A 20,785-nucleotide genomic window follows, 5' to 3' on the forward strand; every position below is an offset into this window, starting at 1 on the left:
CGGGTGATGACTGGGGTGCGATTGACAGCTTTATAGTGGTTTCAGTTATTACGTTGTGCGGTAATTCCAATACAAGATACATAGCGATGTCGTGCCCACAAATGTCTGTTTTCGACATCCTTGTGCCGTGACTGGATGTGGTACGGAGATTATGTTATTATTTTCTTGTATGGGATCGGTGTTTTGAGTTCTGATATTATTATAAATATCATGAACAAAGACTATACAGCCTTAGCTTGAACACGGTCCAGTTTTAGTCTACTTTATTTTGCTATCACTTTATAAACGGTCTGTCTTTGTTTCATCTTTAAGTTTTCAAATAATCTCGTCTAAAGATAAGAGAAATAATACTGATATTTATTAACGATTTATATATTGTTACAGGTAATACTGACGAATACATTAAGGGAAAACAACTTTGTAAGTTTTTTCAATATTTAAACTTCAATTTATCAATATCTGAGCTTCTAAACACGTAACTACTATGAACTATGAATTGTCAGAATTATAGTCAACAACCAGGGCATCACAGCTACCGTTCAAATAGGATATTGTGAGATTTGACGTTGACAGGAGGGCGCTAGTGAGTAGTCATAATTTAGTTTGACTTATGCCCACCATTTCAAATATTCTTGTAGATCTATACAAAGAAATCACCATTATAACAGTTAAAAAGCAACAATTCTTGTCAATAAACAAAGTAACGAACACGATAATCGATTGATCCAATTATTATTTATTATTAATCGATACAACGTCAGTTAAAACCGATCGTTTAATCATAATACTAGATATGACATCGTTAAACGTTTAATGGCGGCGTAAACTAGAATTAAGCGCGGGAACTAAACAATCCGGAATGTGTTAAGCGTGTTATTTTAACAAGGTAAATTGTGCAAAAGAAATTAATTGAGAAATATCAATTTAGTATTTCGATAGCGTTTGAGACTTTGTAGTATCGTATTCATAAATTGCGTAAACATTTCTCGCATTAGCACACTAAACAGCATAGTGAAAAAGATATAAAGCACAAGTCTTTTCAAATTTTTTGGCGGCCCAAGGTCATTGGAGAGATGCGTAGTATTCTTGCCCCGCATCCCGCTGTGCCCCGCTACACCTAAAATGCGCAAGTCGCTGCGCAGAACACATTTAGAGATCAAATACTACTGCGACTCTCGTCCATATTGTTAACCCGTTTTTTTATTATAACACGGCAAACCAGCAAGCAACCTGATTTAACAAAATGCGAACCGACCGCTGACCATAGCCAGACGAGGAAGGTGACGATTGAAAGGGAATATTTCCCCTTCTTATTCGTCCCCTCCTCCGTCAAATCCACTGATGATTTATCATCATTATACAAAGTACAGTGAACATCCTCTTGTTGCTTTGCGTACAATCGTTTGAGGTAATCGCGATCTCTGGCTCAGTTGCCATTCGGACCGTGACCGTTTGAATTAGATGGTCCTAAGTAGGTTTGCAGTCAAAGAATTAAATTCCCTTCCCACTTAATAAACATAAGAAAAGCATACCATAAGAACTATAATATAGCCCATGTCGTCGAAGTGGGTAGGAAATTAACGTCTTCTACTACAGACGGTCTATGACGGTTAATTTTATGACTACTTCACGACTAACATTAAACTGATATAATACAGAGAAAGTACACGAAATAGCTATTTAATTTATTTTAATACATTGTTCGTGGATATGAGTCATTAAATTGCGCTTTGATTTAAAGAACATATGATATTATCAATAAAATTAATTGAATATGTAATTATTAAAAAAAACGTATACATTTTCTAATACATATTTTAGATTTGTTCAAATCTGACAACCCGATAAATAAGTGAAGTTAGTTAAGTTATTCAAAACGTATACAACAAGCTAATTAAAACCGGTACTCATCAAAACTACCACCCAAGTAGTTGACCTATCTGTCACAATGACAAGTCATGTTCAACCTGTCATGTACTATGCTGCATGAGAAATGAGATGATTTTACAAATGCGTTTGAATGCAAGTCATAACGACGATATCATCGGGTGTGGTCTCACAGAAGAGAAGAAGCGTAATCGATATAAACGTAACTGTTAAAAATAATTATTAATATTTTAAGAAGTTTTCATTTTGTTTAAATCCTTTTTTGCCATAAATATAAGTAATGACGAGGTCATCATCATCAGCTCACTGTACGTCCCCACCGAGGGGCTCAGAACCTACACTAAGTTAAGGGTGATTAGGAATAGTCGACCACGCTGGCAAAGTGCGGGTTGATTTTCACACATATCTTTGAATGTCTTCTCTGATATGTGTAGGTTGCATCGCGATGTTTTCCTTCACCGTAAGAACGTCGGATAAATGTACATATGTAAATCGGAAAACGAAAAACACACTGGTATATGGCGTGATTCGAACCCAGGACCTACAGATTGCAAGTCAAGTGCCCTGAGCCACCGACGCTCTTAAGACAAGGTATTTAAAACCAATAAAGAATGAAAACAAATACTTTTCCACAATATAATTGTTCCAAAAACACCATTGGAAAAATGTTATAAAAATATTTTTAAAACAAAAATAATTAAAAACACATTAACAAAGTTCTTCATATAGCTGAATAGCTATTTTCTTTTGCAGCATTTAGATTTATTTGTACCCTTAGGTTCGGGACAGTTGCAGTCATGAGAATCGCCAATATCTGCAAACTTTTTGACAATAGTGACAGTATTTGTATCGGGGGGACAAATGCATTTGTAACTGGTGCATCTAGGAATATCACACAGACAGTCAGCACAAGAAGTATTAGTAGATTTATCTTCTAAGATTGCCTTTTTCACTTCATTAGACGTATCATCCGTAAACAATAAAACAGGTAAACTTTCTTCATGGATACAACTGCAGCCTTCACAATTCTGCTCTTTATTTTCCTCCTCTTTACAACTGCAATCAAAGCAGGGAGTAACTTTTCTATTATCGTCAAGACAAACACATATACATGATGCACCACTGGGAACAAAAACAGATTTAGATTTGGAAGATCCCTGTTTGCAATCATTTTCGCAAGTACAATCACTGTAACACATTATAGTACCTTTATCATCAATACCAACGCAGACGAATGCTTTGCCACGTGTTTGAATACAAACGCAATTTTTTTTGTCACATTTTTTATTGTCACACGTTTTAGGTTTGTCCTCTTGACCGCAGGAACAATCATCACAAACCTCAATTTTTCCCTTCACATTTATACCAATGCAAAGATTTTCTTCACCATCGCAGGGAATGCAAACACAATTGCAACTGGAACTTCCCTGACTGGAACTACTTTCGTCGCAATCGCACTCATCACTAGATTTACCACTATCTTTATCATTTGCATCACACATGTACACAATTGTTTTATTTCTAGATAGACTTACATATCCTCTGTTGGCGCACTTTTTTTTGTTGATTTCTTTATCGGATTTTTCTTTCGAAATAGTCTTGCTATCGCCGCATAATTTGATTTCTTCATTATCGTCTACACGAACGTAAATACTATATTTTCCTGCCGTGAGAATGTTATTAGATTTATTATTCTGACGTTTGATGCTGTCAATACGGGAACAATAGTCGTCACACTTCATAATATTGTTCTTGTCATCTAGACTTAACCAATCACTGGACTGTTCATCAGTTTGTATATAAATATATCGGTTTTTATAGCATTTCATTTAAAAAAGTGGTTGCTTTTTTTGGTATCTTGCTGCACAATATTTTGAAGAAGTTTCAATTTATGGATGTGTGTATTTAATTGAGACACTTTAGAAATATGAAAACATTTAATAAACAAAAATTCTGTAGCTTAAAAAGGATAAGGAGGAAATAAATTGAAAGAAAATTTAAATGACCATATTTCCCTCGTTTATTTTTTAAAAAATGATAATGGTTATCTATATTTGTGTTTATATTTTTGACATTTATATTATTTGACATAAAAGAATAAAGATAGACATAATGTACATTTTGGTTTTGGAGGGTTAGACAAAGTGCATCCGAAGCGTTACTGTAACAAATATCAAAAATTTATGGAACTGGCGATTTCGATAAGTCACGTGACTGTCGTGCGTCAGTTCCATACATTTTTGAAGTTAGCTATGGAATCGCTTCGAAACGAATGCATATTGTCTAACCTACCTGACTCCAAAAAGATATTAATGGAACAGTTTAGTAGTTGGTTGTAACTCTCTTGGATTATTCTTCTGGAATACATTGACAGTCGTCGCAAACTTTAATATCTTCATCATTTCCAACACAAACGCAAATACATGATTTTCCTTCAGTAGAAATATATTTGCACTCAGGTTTCCTTTCCTCACATTTTATAATATTCTTCTTGTCATCTATACATAACCAAACATATGACTGTCCTTCAGTTTGTATACAAACACATCCATTTTTATCGCATTTCATTTGGCAACATTGGTTCTTGCTTCCTGAGACCTTGGAGCACAGCATTTTGAAGTTTCAATCTAAAAATATACATATGAAACTTTTATTAGATTGTCTTTATGTATCGAGATGTAACTAATTAGAATTCATTTAGTTTATGAGGCAACGTTAATAGATTGACATCGACTCAGCTATCTCTATGTTATTATTATTAATATTATAAATGCGAATGTTTAGATGGATGGATTATTTAAAGGTATATCTCCAAAACGACTGAACAGAACAAGATGAAATTCGACACAGATGTAGAATATAGTCTGGAAGAACACATAGGCACTAATTATGCATTTTATAATCCGCGCTGACGGAGTCGGAGGCGACAGCTAGTATGTCACAAAGGCTTTCAGTGGTCTAAGCAATGCTACTGACAAGTCCTTTCAGGTATAGAAACGTTATTGAAGTATACGATCTTTAGAAGAGGGCTCTAGCAGTGGTGATAACAATTAACAAAATTAAAACTTACATTCTCTTCTAATCTTAAAGACACAAAGTTTACTCTCACTTGAGGGCTTTGTAATGATGCGTATTTAGACTATCTGCCTTTATATTATGATAATGCCCTCGTGTCGTGCGCAATGGATACGCCGAGTGTAAAATAGAGTAGCGTGCCGTGCGCGTTGTCGTGTGCCGTGTGGAATTGTTGACATATACCTTATCGGATATACTTAAGAATTGTCACGTCATTATCTCAATTCGCTGTGATACTGCTACGTATTTTATTAGTCTGTGATACGTTACCACGTTTGCTCGTGTCGAGTTTATCATTTGTTTTTGTATATTTTCATATTATTACATCGATCTAGTGGGAAAAGTTTTATGGCGAATTTGTGATCAGTGTGTTAAAATTATATGCTTTACACTTAATCATTAAAATAAAATAAAAAACTTTTTGATTTTTTTTCAATTGAAGCCAGTAATACCACGACCATAAAGAAGAAGGGTGTGAAGTTGAAGGAATTCGATGTGTGTCTGTCGTCCTTCCAACCCTGAAGGAGACGTGGATTTGACGGAGGAGGGGACGCACAGAAAGAGAAATCTCTGTGTATTAGTTCCTTTAAAACATCTTATTCATAGCACAAACCAGCTTCACTTAAGTCTGACGTCACCGCTGAAAGTACCTGCTGCGTAACTTGATATTACCATCCGGTTGGATACGTAACGATAAGGTGACTCATAAGTTTTTATTCGCTAAGATGGGAACCCAAAAGATGCCCCTAATTAAATATGTAATGTGTTTGTAGTCTTGTAAATATATTGTCAGTTTTCTGTCCAATATTATCACAGAATCACACGAGTTTGGAGATATTTGTTCGTTTGATATGAAACATATTTATAAATAATTCATAATTTTATCTAAAACTTTGTATTCGAGAAGCTTTAAACTAATCTTTACAAAACTATTGTTTCAAAAAAGATATCATTTCTAAACTCATCGAAGTCTTTGAATTAAATATTATTTTTAGTCATCCAACGGGGAAATGCCGCCGTCCTCTTGTTAACCCTACCGTGCGACCGCAGCGATTTGATGTCGATTTTTTATATTATTTAGTTTTTTTTTTGGTTTGGTTTAGTTTTAGTATATAGTTTATTTAATATAGTATTCATTAATTCATTTATTTTGTAGTGGTTAGTTATTTAGTAAGATTATATTTTAATTTATAATTAGGTGAATGATATTCTTTGCTGCATTATTTTTTTTAATTTAGACTCTTACTTAAATGTCCTTATTACCAAAACCATTTTTGTGACACAACCTGCCCACAGGCTAAGAGAACGTGGGCGATGGACCGACTCGCCTTGAACGTCATTCGGTACCGGTGACAGTTGCATTGGGAAAGGATCCAATTATCTGTCAGACAACTATAATACTAATTGTGATGGTTAAAAGATCTAATTTAGCTTTAATTTGAATGTCAAAATAAGTCAAGGATCGTAGGATTAATTGCAATCTTTTAAATGCCGCACTTAGGTATCTTTAAGTGGTCACTTTAGAGAACACTAATAACCACTCTTTATTATTATAAATCAACTTTAAGAAAAGATTTAACTCATCTGTAATCATATCTAAGTACGGCCTTTAGTGTTTATAAAAATGAAAAAGTGTTTTTTATAAAACAAACTAGCTGTCGCCCGCGACTCCGTTCGCGCGGGATTAAAAATATAATAAGTAACCTATGTGTTCTTCCAGACGAATTCTACATGTATGCCAAATTTTATCGAGATCCGTTCAGTCGTTCTGAAGATACCTTCAAACATATATGCACCCATCCATCCAAACATTCGCATGTATAGTATGAGTATGAAGTATAATTAAACACTAATTTCCTACTTTAAATAAATATTTAAAAATCGTGCGCAACATAATATAGGTATTACAAATTGCCTAGGTCATTGACAGCGAGAGCATGACTAAAAGCGCTTCCTAAGTAGCGTATGTTACGATAAAAAGAGAAATTAGGCCTTTTGGAGAAAGTACTGAATAGTTCGCAATTCATTTGCATTCTAAATAAATGAATTACACAACCGAGTTGAAGATTCGTTTAGATAACAGCCACGTTTGTGTATAACTAATAAATGCAAGTTACGCATACGGGTAAGTATGTCATCTTTGGTTATCAACTTACTTGCTCGTAACTTAGTTAATATTGTCATAAAAACTTCTCATCATCATCATCATCAGCTCACTATACGTCTCCACCGAGGTGCTCGGAGCCTAGCCTAAATCAAGGATGACTAGGCCATAGTCAACCACGCTGGCCAAGTGCGGGTTGGTTGACTTCACACATATCTTTGAATTTCTTCTCAGATCACGATGTTTTCCTTCACCGTAAGAACGTCGGATAAATGTACATATGTAAATCGGAAAACGAAAAACACATTGGTACATGGCGGGATTCGAACCCAGGACCTGCAGATTGCAAGTCAAGTGCTTGACCCCTGAGCCACCGACGCTCAAGAAACTTCTAGTTGTATGAAAAACTATATCCATATTTGAGTACAAGAGGTCACCCGCGATTTCGTCAGTGCAGAATTAAAAATAATATTTAATATACCAGTTTGCAGTAGCACCTTCCCGTCCAAGTCATGTCAAAATCGATTCTGCCGTTCCGGAGATTACCCGGAACAAACGCGGCCTCACGTACAGACATGTAGAAGACAGACACAAAAAATAAAAAAATGTTTTTTTGTTATCAGCAACGCCAAAACTTCATGTGTACAAATATAAGTTTATTTATATACACATAGATAAAATGTGCAAATCCTTGTTTTGTAACGACGATTTCTACACACAAAAAGTATAATGTACTTTGTTATTTTTTCGTTTGTTTTTTTTTATTTTTATTCTAATTTAGCAGCAAAATTAAATCAAAACCGAACACATAAGCAGTGAGGTGAAGCGGCAATCGACAATCGTCGATCCCTCACTTACAGTTACGTGTAATGGTACCCGGCAAAAACGTAACTGCCGCTTCCTTGTACGGCTACTGCTTTCAATTAGTGCACTCCTAAGAAACGTTGAATTATGACGTTTGTATGCGTCGAGAAAAACTTGTTGCGCATTCCTTACCCGGTCGTTTTATGTAATGTCCGGAAGTATGGTTGTGCAGCGACATTGTTTTATTATGATATAACGGGTGGTGTGGTATCATAATTGATGTATGACATATTGATACAGTTTTTGTTGCATCTTGTAGTACACCACCAATCATTATGACGCGACGACTAATTGCGGTTCTACATTCTAGTTGGAATCTTACTAATATTATAAATGCGAAGGTTTAGATCAGTCTTTCCCAAAGTGGGCGATAACGCCCCCTTGTGGGCGCTGCAGGTCTCAAGGGTAAGAGACCCAGAAAGAAAATGGGGGCGTTGTGTAGAGGCCTGGGGGATGATTTGTAATTTTATTTAGCAAGGAGGCCTCTTAGACAACGACTGCATGAGCTCTCGACTCTCAACAACTTGTGAACATCAACTAATGTGAATTAAAAGATTGCTCAAACTCTAATATGGGGGTGCTAAAAAAATATTTATTCTCAAAGTGGGCAGTAGACAAAATAAGTTTGGGAACCACTGGTTTAGATGGATGGTTTGAAGATAACTCCGGAAAATCACAATGGATCTTTATGAAATTCGGCACAAATAGAATATAGTCTGGAAGAACACATGGGCTACTTATTAAGTATTTTTTTAATTCCGCGCGGACGGAGTAATGGGTGACAGCTAATTTTAAATAAAAAAGAGATAGAGAAAGAAAACACTTGATTATCCAATATTATTTAAGCATTATGGTTGGCTTATTTGCTTTGCACCAAATAGTCTTCCTGGACGCAGAGGCAGATGTAGTGGTAAAAGACATAAGTAAGTTTCAAGTCTAAGAGGAAGATGTTGAGGACAGAGCGAAGTGGAAGAGACTAGAGAGCTAGGCAGCGAGAGTTATTAGTGCATATATGTTTAAAAATATTTCTGCCTTAAAATGTTTACTAAGTAAACAACAATGATATAAAAAAATTGATTTATTGATGCTAAAACTTTATAAACATTGCAAATTATCGTTTAACTTGATTATATCTCATTGAAAATTAAATTGTTTTAACGTGTTTGATGTTTATACACATCGGTCATACAGACGGTCACGTGGGTAGTTTGACGCAATCAGTACACCGAACACGTAAATATGAGCCACGAACAATAAACAATAACAGCCAACAAGGGATTAAGGTGCGCTTCCACTAAAGTTAACAGGTTTGAAATTCAAATTTAGAGTGACTATAAGTTGCTTTCTGACATCAAAGCCCTGTATAAAACATATCGTCATCCCTTTCTTTATCTTTGACAAAACAGAGATAACAATATGTTTTAACCGGAAATTAATTAATCAGAAACCCACGGTAACTGCAAAACAGTTGTTTAAGGGTCACTGAGGCTTAGTGTAGTTTAAGTATGAAAAACCATCAATTAAACGACTGATAAAATAACTTACTGTCACACATTTTTACTTATAACTTAGTACTTAATTATAAGTGGGTGACACATAATTCGAAATGACACTTATTTTTGAACCTAAATGTAACGTAAAATTTCAGTACACAAATAGAGAACTAATTATAGCATTAAAGGGAAAAATTATTGATTAAAAACAATCAGTGAAAACGCACTTTAACATTTCAAATGTATCAGCTGACCTCGACACCTTTAAATGACCTTCAGGAACCATATTTAGTGTGACGGTTCATTCATGAGAATGTGTAAATATTGATTTGTCGTCCATTCATATTCTCGTTTCAAAGAATTTCAGGCGTAGGCGTGAACTAAAATTGTTAAATATTTAGCTTTATGATATTTTATGACAATATTGAATGTGCCCAATGTTATTTAAGGCTAGGGGTGGAAGAATTTTCGAAGGTAGTTAATTAGTTAGTGCAGTAGTTTTTGAGTTTATTCATAACAAATATACAAATGTTTCCTTTTCAAAAGATTTTGAAGATAAGTAAATTTTCTTTTTATAAAACGGCAGTGGTGGCCATTTTCTTAATATTATTTATTACATATATTATATCTGTGACTTTAATATTTAATATCATATTTAAATGTCTCAATAAACACATATATTGTATGTTATATTTTTAAATACATATTTTATACGTTTAAACATATAAAAATAACAGCAACAGCGATCGTATCAACGTGTTTTGTTGGCACGCTTATCGTGGGAGATGTCTTAACGCTTAACAATCAACCGTGGGAATTTGTTATCAAAAATGCGAATAAAACAAGCATAACATACGTGTTGTTTGTTTGTACTTTGTATTAGATTTAAAGAGGTTTGTTCCAAGAAATATGTGAATCTGTAACGTGCCGGCCTCTATCTAGTTCTCTTTCCTATCCACGCCTTTTTCCAATAAGGAATGGATGGGAAAAACATTGATTTGCTAAGGAAGGGGATGTACAAATATGGGACTTTTCAGGGAGTCGAGTTCTATACTAATATTATGAAGAGAAACTACTAGCCACACAGAGTGTCATAGGCTATATTTATAACAGTTTTTTTTTTAAATTCCGAGCGGACGAAATTACATAAGTATGTTTATCCTTTATGTTTTTCTAGACGAAGTAAACTTATTAAGGTTATTGCGTTTCAAAGTTGAAGTTCAAGTTTCGTGTTTAAGGGTCGTACAAGCAATGCAAGCAATGACTGATGACACTGAACAGAGGTAAGCGTTGCGACCCGCGTTGTTACGACCCCTACCTGTACTCGTAGGTCGAGTCGTGAGGTCGTGCGATGAAAGTAAGATTGTAACGTTCCCATCCCGCGCTGTCACCGCACGCCCTACTAATGTCGAATTTATGACTCCTAATCATCTTTCGGAAGTACTTTCTCACACATTTTATATAAACAGAAGCTTTGCCCGCGGCTCTACCTGTTACTTTGATTTTTAATGTATACTAGCTTTGCCAACAACTTCGTCCGCGCGAAACTGACTCTGCTCTACGCGTGGTACTGGACGGTAATTGTACATTCCAGTCCAGTAAAAATCGGTCCAGCCATTTCAGAGATTAGCCGGAATAAACAGACAGACAAACGAACATTGTCTAAAATGTTATTTTGATGTATGTAAAATATATATATATAAAGTAAAAAAACGGTTATTTCAAAATACAAACATACACTAAAATTTTATTCATATGTATGTATATAAGATGTTTTTATGTTACATAATATTGCAGTATTTTCTAGTAGCAGTAGTCTATTAACGTTAGTAAAATTCCTAATAAACTGTCAACATTTAAATTAATTATTCGTAATTACTACCAACTAATTTTGTAATTTGAATATGTTTCCATTTTCATCAAGAGCGTACATTCGTTACATACAACGTGACTTGTCATTGCCAACCTAACGGATGTCTGTCATCTTAAGAAATAGTTATTTATTTAAACTCATACGTTTAGCATAGTACATGTATATTGAGGATACCAAACCAGATAAATGGAACGTCGAGTTCAAATCAATTTTAAAATACCATTAGACTGAAGGCTCGTAGAGATATGAGAAATGTATGACCAAAGATCTTCATCGATCGATTAGGACTTATTATATATTTTCATACTCATAGTTCTTTATTGATCATTATGGACCTTTAGTATAGACTAGCTGTCGCCGTCGACACCGTCCGCGTGAAATTTAAAAATCAAATTAGTAGCGTATATGTTCTTCCACACTATACCATCTCTGCTAGATTTCATCAAGATCCGTTTAGCTGTTCTGGAGATACATTCTAACATCCATCTCAAATTTTGCAGTATGATTTCGTTTTAAATGGCACGTAATAACTTTGACAAACAAAAAGAATATTAATGAGTTAAAACTCAATTAAATTATGAGTTATAATCACATAGTAGATCTACTTTGGCAATTATCCACGAAAGCAAAGTAAACCTTACTTCTTAACTTAAAAAAAAACAAACTAGAAAAAGCCTTATCGTCACACTCTGGCTAACACTAATTGATTTATCGTATCTAATATGCAACTATTGGATAACGATTTATCGATTAAATATTCAATTAATCGATTAAGTATTCGGTATCGCATGCCAGTGTGGTGTCACAGCGCTTGTGGCTTGACACTATCATCGAACAGCGTTGTTTGGAAATCGAAAGTGCTCGAAATGTTGCATGTACAGGTACTTACAAAAGTGTTATTTAGTTTATTATATTTTCCTTTCAGGAATTTAGTTTGATACTTAAATAATAGTGCAAATTTTAAATAATATAAGTAAAATTTAATTAATAAAAATACTAAAATTTTGCATGAAAAATATAATAATTTAAATAACAGTGTTAATAACTCAAATAAGCTTGTAAACAATCTTTATTTGAATGGTATGCTATATGAAATCTAATTAATCATCTAATATAAAAAATCCAGAGAATAATATCGACACGACTGTACTAGAGCCGTTTATGGAATTCTCTCATAAAACTGCGGTATGTTGGGTTCTGTTTTGCATAACTTATCCGATTGTACAAATAATTGTGAAGTGAACGGGAGCAAGCTAACAGCGTGCAAGCACTTTTGTACATAAGTATACCTTTCGATGTTACGATGCATGCAAGTACAAATTATTTAGCAAAAGTACCTAGAAAAAGATCTAAATATAGACAATCCAATACGAATAGTTTTATAATTTCTAACTGTTACAGTTATGCAACAATTTTTAACTAAATTAAAAAAAGCTAAATCATAAGAATAATGTAAACCTATACAGGACATTCCAGTGCACTTCAATGTTTTTGTAATCCAGCTCTGGTTTACTGGACTGGAATAATTTCAACTAAGTTACTAACATAAAAAAATATAATATGCTCTTAATAATAATACTAGATATGGATCGTTTTATTAAGACTTAGTGAAAGTAAACTCCAGATGTGTGTCCGTTTGTACGGCAAGGCTCAACCAGCGAACCGGTACATTACGTAGCCTATCTATATTAAAACGGACTTCGACCAAATAGATGATATAGAATGTCAAAACTATAGTAACCTATTTACGAAACAGCATTTGACTACTCTCACGAAATAGACCAGTGTTTATAAACATATAGAAATTTAAACTTAATGCAAACAATATATATGGAATATATTATTTTGTATTTTACTAATATTGAATTATTTTTTCTCATCTCACCTAAAGACATTAATTCCATATAGGCTACTAATTTTTTTCTCGTAGACGCACTCACAGGCACTTCTTCTTCTTTTTCGTATTCTTCATTACTGAAGGTCGTGCTTGTCCTGGTACGCTTCAACGGCCGTGTCGACCAGCTGCCTCCACGCCGTCCTGACTTCGGCTTGTCTCAGGGCAGTCGTGATATTAAGTCCAGGTCCAGGTCGCAGGCACTAGCATTTAAATAATCATGTGCTCTTTGACTATCTATAATATCGTTTTTTTTAGCATTTCTAAGTAAATATTTTCAGACATTATTAGTAAGAATCCTTTGGCGCGAATGACGTGCTTCCGTTACAAAGTCCAGTGTCAGAATGAAAAGTGAGGGGGCGCAAACGTCGACATTTTAGTAAGGGTAGTGTTGAGTCAATACAATGCAACATTTTCAGATTTTCTTCGTAACAATATTTTTAATCAATAGAAAATTATATTCCTAGATTCATACGATATAGTAATTTCCAGCTATTTAATTTTACAAGTAAGTTACCTAGTGTTAGTAGTAACTTAATATTCTTATTTTCACTTGAAGTATAAATTAAAGGAACAGTGTTATTACAATATGAAACATCAATTTATTTGTAAAGTCATAGTTTACTAACGGTTAAATAAAAACATTATTAGTAGCCTTTGTGTTCTTCCAGATTATGTCGCATATATATGCCAAATTTCATCGAGATGCGTTCAGCCGTTCTGGTGATATCTTCAAAGAAACATCCATTCATTTAAACATTCGCATTCATTTAATTAAGTAAGATTACTATACATCACAATACTTTTTCTATTTTTCATATTTTTATATTTTATTAAATAATTGTGGAAAAGTGGAATTATAAAGATGCATTATTAAATATTAAATAATGCATCTTTATATTTCCACTATTACCTGTCTTAAAACTTTAAGCTCTACAAAGTTAACCCTTTAGCAACCCAATGTAAAACAGTTCGCTCTTCTCTTCTTGCTTTTTAAGATCTAATACTTCGTAAATAAAATATAGAAATTACTTGTAAAAGTTTACTAACGCATCCTAAACGTTATCAGTATCGTAATCACCCCACATATTTCACTCAGTCCAGTGGCGACACCTGGCAGCAGCGTGAGGAGGGTTAAAATAACCGTAACCAATAAGGGTGAGTTCACACTACAAGATAAAGTCAGTATATAAATAACAATATTGTCTGGTATAGTCAAATACATGTGTTTCGATAATAGTGTTTCTATTTTTTATTTATTGAATTGTCATTGCAAATGTAGTATTTCAATGAAAAACAAATAACAAGGTATGTCTGCATTATTATTAAAACATTTTTTATATAATTTAAATGCTTGTCAGTGTACAACAAGCCTTACTTCTTCGCTATATAACACCATCTGTCAGTACATTCCTTTATTGACAACTAATTGACCGTGTCCCTACAACAGACATATTTTAACCCTTATTGTGGCAAGCTTTTTTGAACAAAAGCAAAAAAAAACAAAGTTTAAAAAAGAAACTAAGTTAAAATTATTTTATAGTGATCGTATCTTTATATATATAATTCTTCTGTGCGTGTGTATGTCACTGAACTTCTCTCAAAGGACTGGACCGATTTTGATGAAATTTTTTGTGTGTGTTCAAGGGGATCTGGGAATGGTTTAGATTCACAATTTTGTCTGCTGGACAATGTTTTTTTAATTAATTATTAATTTATTAGTAGTTGTTGATTTTGGAATGTTTTACATTGGATCCGACAGACGGCGCTACCATCGCAGTGTCAAATTTTAAATAATATTCGAATTAAAGACGTGTAGACAGGACAACGTCTGTCGGGTCCGCTAGTATTTTTATAAAGTTGTATGTATGGTTTACTACACAAAATGAACATAAGGGTTAATAAAGGGGGAAATCACTAGGCATGTCAAAAATATTAATTAAAAAAAATACTCAACGTTTTCACCCAAAATACTAACAGCTACATAAAGTGTTGTTCAAGATTACTAGTACATTTAACTCTGTCGTGACTTACGGAGATATATAGCTTTGAAATTAGGTCACTATTTTGTCTGTCAACACATTTGTAAGAGACACGTTGCATAAGTATTCCAATACAAACAAACACACAAGTGCACGCTCTTCATATATACGTTACGTTGCACAAAACACGTCTTCATTGTGACACATTGAAAACTAGTTTACAATTAATAAAGAGTGTCCTTGGGTTTTTTAAATACGCGAAAAAAATGAATGATATTTGAAATTTAAAGTTATGATTTTCAATGAAATAATTAGATCAAATAAGCTTTGGTTCCTGACACCAAAATCTCTATATAAAATGTATTGTCATCTTTGATCATTTCATCTTTGACAAAACAAGATAACAATATGTTTAACATAGGTAATTTTGGTCTCAGAAACCCACCATAAGTACCTAATAATAATGACGTTCAAGTACACTCTACAGAGTTGACAGGCATTTATTAAATTAAAGCTTACTCTTTCGAACATTTAATATTTAACATCAACATGTAGTAAGTTTATTTCTTTGTTAAAACTGTGCCGATATATCTTTATTTTTTTATTTAAAGTTGGGATAATATGGTCTAAACTCAAGTATACACAGTACAAAGTACGTAACGCCTCCTTCATTAACACGAGAGCAAACAAAGAGCGAAGTGTATAGAGAAAGTGTACACGTATCGCCTGGTAGCAATGCGGTTCATATATTATACACTATACGCACAATTATGATGCATCTATTAAGCTTACTAATACTACCTATATTTTTAAAACTAGGAGGACAAGGAATATTTTCCTATTCGCTATAGCTCTGACTGCAAATACAAATAAGCTTTTAAAGATTTTAGTTTAATATCCCTCCAGTAATCATTATTCTTTACATCTAGAGTCCTTATTACAACTCTATGATAACTAGTTGGTCATATAATAGTATGTAATTTTATTTAGTTACATTGCACTTTTTTCAGCCGTATGTATTATATCACAGTCGACGTGCTGTACCCGCGTTCATCGCACGCGTCAACTTGTTTTCAATCCGCTTGTATAACGACTTGTCCTGAGTTATGATGTGTGATCTTAGCGTGGGTTTAGACTGCCGAAACCCCTGTACAAAAGCTTATTATTATTTAAAGTGAATGACGTGAGATGAATGAGAATGAGATGTGATGATGAATTAAATAGGAAAAAATACAATATTATTTGCTCCGTGTTCAAGTTAAACGGCTTCAAGGAAGAATATATGAATGCATTTGTGATGGATCTCCGAATGTTTATACAGTTATTCTCTAACAATCTGAATTGTTTGCCAAAGGTCAAGAACATAACAAGTCACGCGCTCTGACGAGAGAAATTGACCTCTGTTCAACATTGATTGACGATACATCTGTCAAAATTACTAACTGTGGATTTCTGAATCCAAAATGTCTGTTTAAAACATATTGTTATATCTATTTTGTCAAAGATAATCTCAGGGATATTTATACAGAGATTTTGGTTTCAGAAACCCACGGTTAAGCGCTCCGGAAACTATCAAACGTCAAACTTTACATGTTTGTCAAATTATTTGATTGTGTTTGAAGATTTTGTATAAATCTAATATATTTAAATGTCTTATAAAAAATCACAAAATATTTTAAAGCATTACACAAAATACATTGACTTTAAAAGTGTAACTAAAAAACAAAAGGTACGCGTCCATTAGCCCGCGCCGAACGCACCGCAGGCACGGATTTAACGGATTTACTTTGTCTTTCGTTACGGGCCGTGCGAGCGGTGCGTGCGGCGGGTCAATTGACGCGCACTTTACATTAACTACTAGAAATATGTTGTATAATAAACCGTGTACCTTAATGCGGCATCCTAATGGTGTAGGAAGTCATTTGACAATGTTCTTCCACATTTTTACTTAACCACATAGAAACATCTCGAATATTTTAATGCAAGCAAATTCTTAGAGGAATAATCTGAGCAGGGTTAAAGGTGTATCTACACTGGTCATAAAACAATTTTTGGAATTACATGATATGAAATAAAAAAAAAACTAAAACCATATTAGGTTTAAATTTTAATACCAAATATCGGCGCCCTCTTTTACAAACGTTCGTTTAATTTTACTTTTATAAAGGATTGTTGGAATTCAATTTAATTTTCAGAGATGTATAATGTTTTTCAAATATCATAGCTGCTCGAGCGCTCGAGTCGCTTTAAGGTGTAACGGGGCGTAGCGGGACGCGGGGTAAAGGCTGACAGGATACTTGAAAAGAGTTATACCAATTTCGCAACTGACATGTTCGTATATTTTACAGTTATAAAGTTAATAGGAATATATTCAATGCATAGAATTGCTTCTTAACCTCTGCCGTAAAGCCGGTCTGGTCTGTTTTATGTATACAACACTGGCAATGTTATAATTTTAAGATACGTTTTAATTTCATTGAATTTTCAATTAATGATATGAAAGTAAAATAGAATTTTATATTGCCCATATACGTTCTTAAATGACAGATTTTGATGAAAACTTTAGTAGGATTAAGAAATCCCGAGAAGGTTTGTGCCCAAAATAAAAATATGAAGAAATTAAAAAAAAAGACAAATACTCAAAATTCGCTTGTAACTAAGGGTCATCGCGCTTTCAAAGTATCTCTTCACCACATAAACATTCAACAAAAATAAAAAAGACTGTAACCACAGGTAATAAGGTGTATATTCGTGTGTTAGTTTTGTTTATGGAAGGCAAATAGTATGTTGGTATTTTCATGTGTGTTTCTGGACGTGATTCGGTAGTCGTTCTATTTACAATGCTCATAAAGTCTTTTTGTATTGTATTTAAATAAGGAACATCAGTTTAACGGTTAACATCGTTAACATACTTGAACTGACACACTCACCGTGGGTTTCTGAGACCAAAATATCTGTATAAAACATATGTTTTGTAGTCACTTAATGAGGATATCATCTTGGTCATCTTTATCAAAACAGAGGAAATCATATGTTTTAAAGGTGGATTTTGGTCTCAGAAACCCACGGTTATTCATGCTTCGGGGTTTAGTTTATGACTCTGAGTACCGTTGTAAGTCAACGGTAACATAATATACAATTTTTCAATGACATAATTTCCGCCAGTTACCATCTCACAAAGTTACGCAAAGTCGAAAAAAATTATCATAGTGCCGACGATGATAATTAAATTACTGGAACGAGTTTGTCAAACTTCCTATACCAATGTTTGTGCATGTTTTAGTGTGTTTGCTCGATACGTACTTAATAATTTTCCAATGCCAGTTTCGAACATAGCTGTTGAATCGATTACATATAGTAAAATGACCTTTAAAAAACTTGTTTCGTGTTTTGTAAACGAGATTCGAGTAATTAAAAAAACTTTTTATTGTTTAATAACAACAAAGTAGTCGGCAACTTTGTTTGAATACCGTTTCTTCTGTTAAATTATAACCGTTTGGTATAATATCATTGTACATTTATTCGACGTTCTTACGGTGAAGGAAAACATAGGGATGCAACCTGCACATATCTGAGAAGAAATTCAAAGATATGTGTAAAGTCAACCAACCAACACTGGGCTAGCGTGGTTGACTATGGCCTAATCACCCTTAACTTAGGGTAGGCTCCGAGCCCCTCGGTGGGGACGTATAGTGAGCTGATGATGATGATAATAAGATCACATATTTTTTCACTTTTTTGACATTAACAGTAAAGATAGATAATAGAGTAGTAGTAGAGTGAGTAGGCACTTACTAAGCTAGCGCGTACCATCTTTCGACCAAATCTCCACTTCACCAGGTGGGATCGTGGTCAAGCGCTAGCTTATAAAACGTAAAAAGAAATTACAAAAAAAGGCTCTAGCGAACTATCATAATTTACTTGCCCACCGGGTCATATATCCTTGTCGGTCTTCAATATTCTTAAATCTTTTTGTACCTTGTACAAGAACAATGTTTTGACGTCAGACAAGCTTTAGATCGATATCAAGAGAAAAGCGTAGTACATTACATAAACAATATTACAACAAGTAGTGAAATACGATATGACTACTGAGAGCTATCCTTAGAGTGGGCACGCACTGTGCATTTTAAAGCGCGCGCTTTTACTGCGTTCGTAAGGCCTCGTACAAACCAAACGGTCAGCGATGTTAATCAAGCGATTCGTAATTAAATTTTGTTAAGAACCGATATTATGTTGTAGAAAAGTCGTTGACCTAAAATGCAATATGTTACACAATACACATTTGAAGTGGGGTTCCCAGTGAGTCTATCGTATAACATTCTTCAATATGATGTCCAAGCTGTCGCCCTCGACTCCGTCCGCGCGTTATTAAAAAAAACGAAATTAGTAGCCTATGTGTTCTTCCAGACAATGATCTATATGTATGCCAAATTTCATCAAGATCCGTTGAGCCGTTCCAGAGATAGCTTCAAACAATCCATCCATCCATCCAAACATTCGCATTTATAATATTATATTATAGTTAGATACGATTTTTTTTAATTGTAAGGTAGAAAACGAGTAAGCAGCCACCTAATTACGGCGAAATAGCGAAGCCACCGATGCCCAAGGACATATACAATTGCAGATACGTTGCATACCTTTAATCAACGGAGGAGAGGACCCACGGAAAAAATCAACTCATATAATATTACTAAGACAACCGGTATTTAAACGGCCGTTAACAAAACGCCTAGTGTGTACCAGCACTTACGTATAGGATTACAACTGACCACATGCGGAGCTTCCGCCTACACTCTACAGAATCCCTGATCGTAATCTATGTTATAGAGAAGTCAACTATTTATGCTTTAATCTATAGATTCTGAACAGGAAAATCCTTATTAATATATAGTTTGTGGCGCGTGTCCTAGATAAAATTGAGCTATGTAAAATTCCTAGTAGACGTTTAGACAAAAAAAATCTTTTTTTTTTTTATATCACAAGGTGGCAAACGAGCGAGCGGCCACCCGAAATCGCTGAAATAGCGAAGCGACCGTTGCCCATAGACATACGCAATTGCATATGCGTTGCCTACCTTTAATCGACGGAGGAGAGGATGCACAGAAAGAACATATTTTCCCTTTCCATGCATCCTCTCATCCGGAAAGTCCTCTTCCACTTCCCATCCTTTCCTTATAAGAAATATGACGGGAAGGGAAAGAGGACAAATTTTGGCCTCCGGGACGCACACTCATCAGACGAAAGGCGGAATTGTTTCCACTTTACGCCTGTCTTCTGTGTGGTCGTGGTATTTCACCGAGCGAGCCGGACCGACTCGTGCGAAGATGTTAAAGCGGGCTCTACCACTGTTAGAATTTCTTAGAACATAACAAAGTAATAAAAGTAATTAACTATAGATCTGTCATTCCAATAAAACGAAATAGGCTTTTAAGTCATCGGTCAAAGTTGAATTTATAATTAATTGATAAAAATTATTTCGGCTTTATTAATTTAAAAAACAAATAAATAATATTATCATTTTTAATATCTGTAAGAAGAAATACAAATACAAAATTTATTTAATATCCAATGTAACTTTTCCTGCAATTAAAATTCCATCTAGTGATA

At 34.2% G+C, this 20,785-nt stretch overlaps 2 protein-coding genes across 4 annotated transcripts in view; one reads left to right on the plus strand and one right to left on the minus strand.

Annotated features, from left to right (window-relative positions):
- LOC106121342 (uncharacterized) overlaps nucleotides 1-20,785 on the plus strand; it is a 65,070-nt gene that overhangs the window by 14,166 nt on the left and 30,119 nt on the right. Inside the window, exon 1 of one of the 3 annotated variants that reach the window (XM_013316971.1) lies at nucleotides 383-420. The exons of the other annotated variants lie outside the window; for them this stretch is intronic. The gene's annotated coding sequence lies outside the window, so the exon portion shown is untranslated. Of the gene's footprint in view, nucleotides 1-382; nucleotides 421-20,785 lie in introns of those variants that run through there. 3 annotated transcript variants of the gene reach the window in all.
- On the minus strand, nucleotides 2,524-5,096 carry LOC106120973 (uncharacterized). Its single transcript, XM_013316444.1, has 3 exons — nucleotides 4,958-5,096; nucleotides 4,252-4,514; nucleotides 2,524-3,686 (listed from the first exon to the last, which is right to left on the minus strand). Exons 2-3 carry the CDS (start codon nucleotides 4,498-4,500, stop codon nucleotides 2,625-2,627), a joined length of 1,311 nt encoding a protein of 436 aa, XP_013171898.1. The 5' UTR covers nucleotides 4,501-4,514; nucleotides 4,958-5,096; the 3' UTR covers nucleotides 2,524-2,624.

The sequence above is a fragment of the Papilio xuthus genome, unplaced genomic scaffold, assembly GCF_000836235.2.
Source record: "Papilio xuthus unplaced genomic scaffold, Pxut_1.1 DF826945.1, whole genome shotgun sequence".
NCBI lineage: Eukaryota > Metazoa > Arthropoda > Insecta > Lepidoptera > Papilionidae > Papilio > Papilio xuthus.

Excerpts from the sequence above, each read along its gene's own strand:
- LOC106120973 (XM_013316444.1), bottom strand. The coding sequence starts at position 4,500 with ATGCTGTGCTCCAAGGTCTCAGGAAGCAAGAACCAATGTTGCCAAATG. Across the intron at positions 3,687-4,251 it reads TTTGCGACGACTGTCAATGT|ATACAAACTGATGAACAGTC; the intron begins ATTCCAGAAGAA and ends CGATATATTTAT.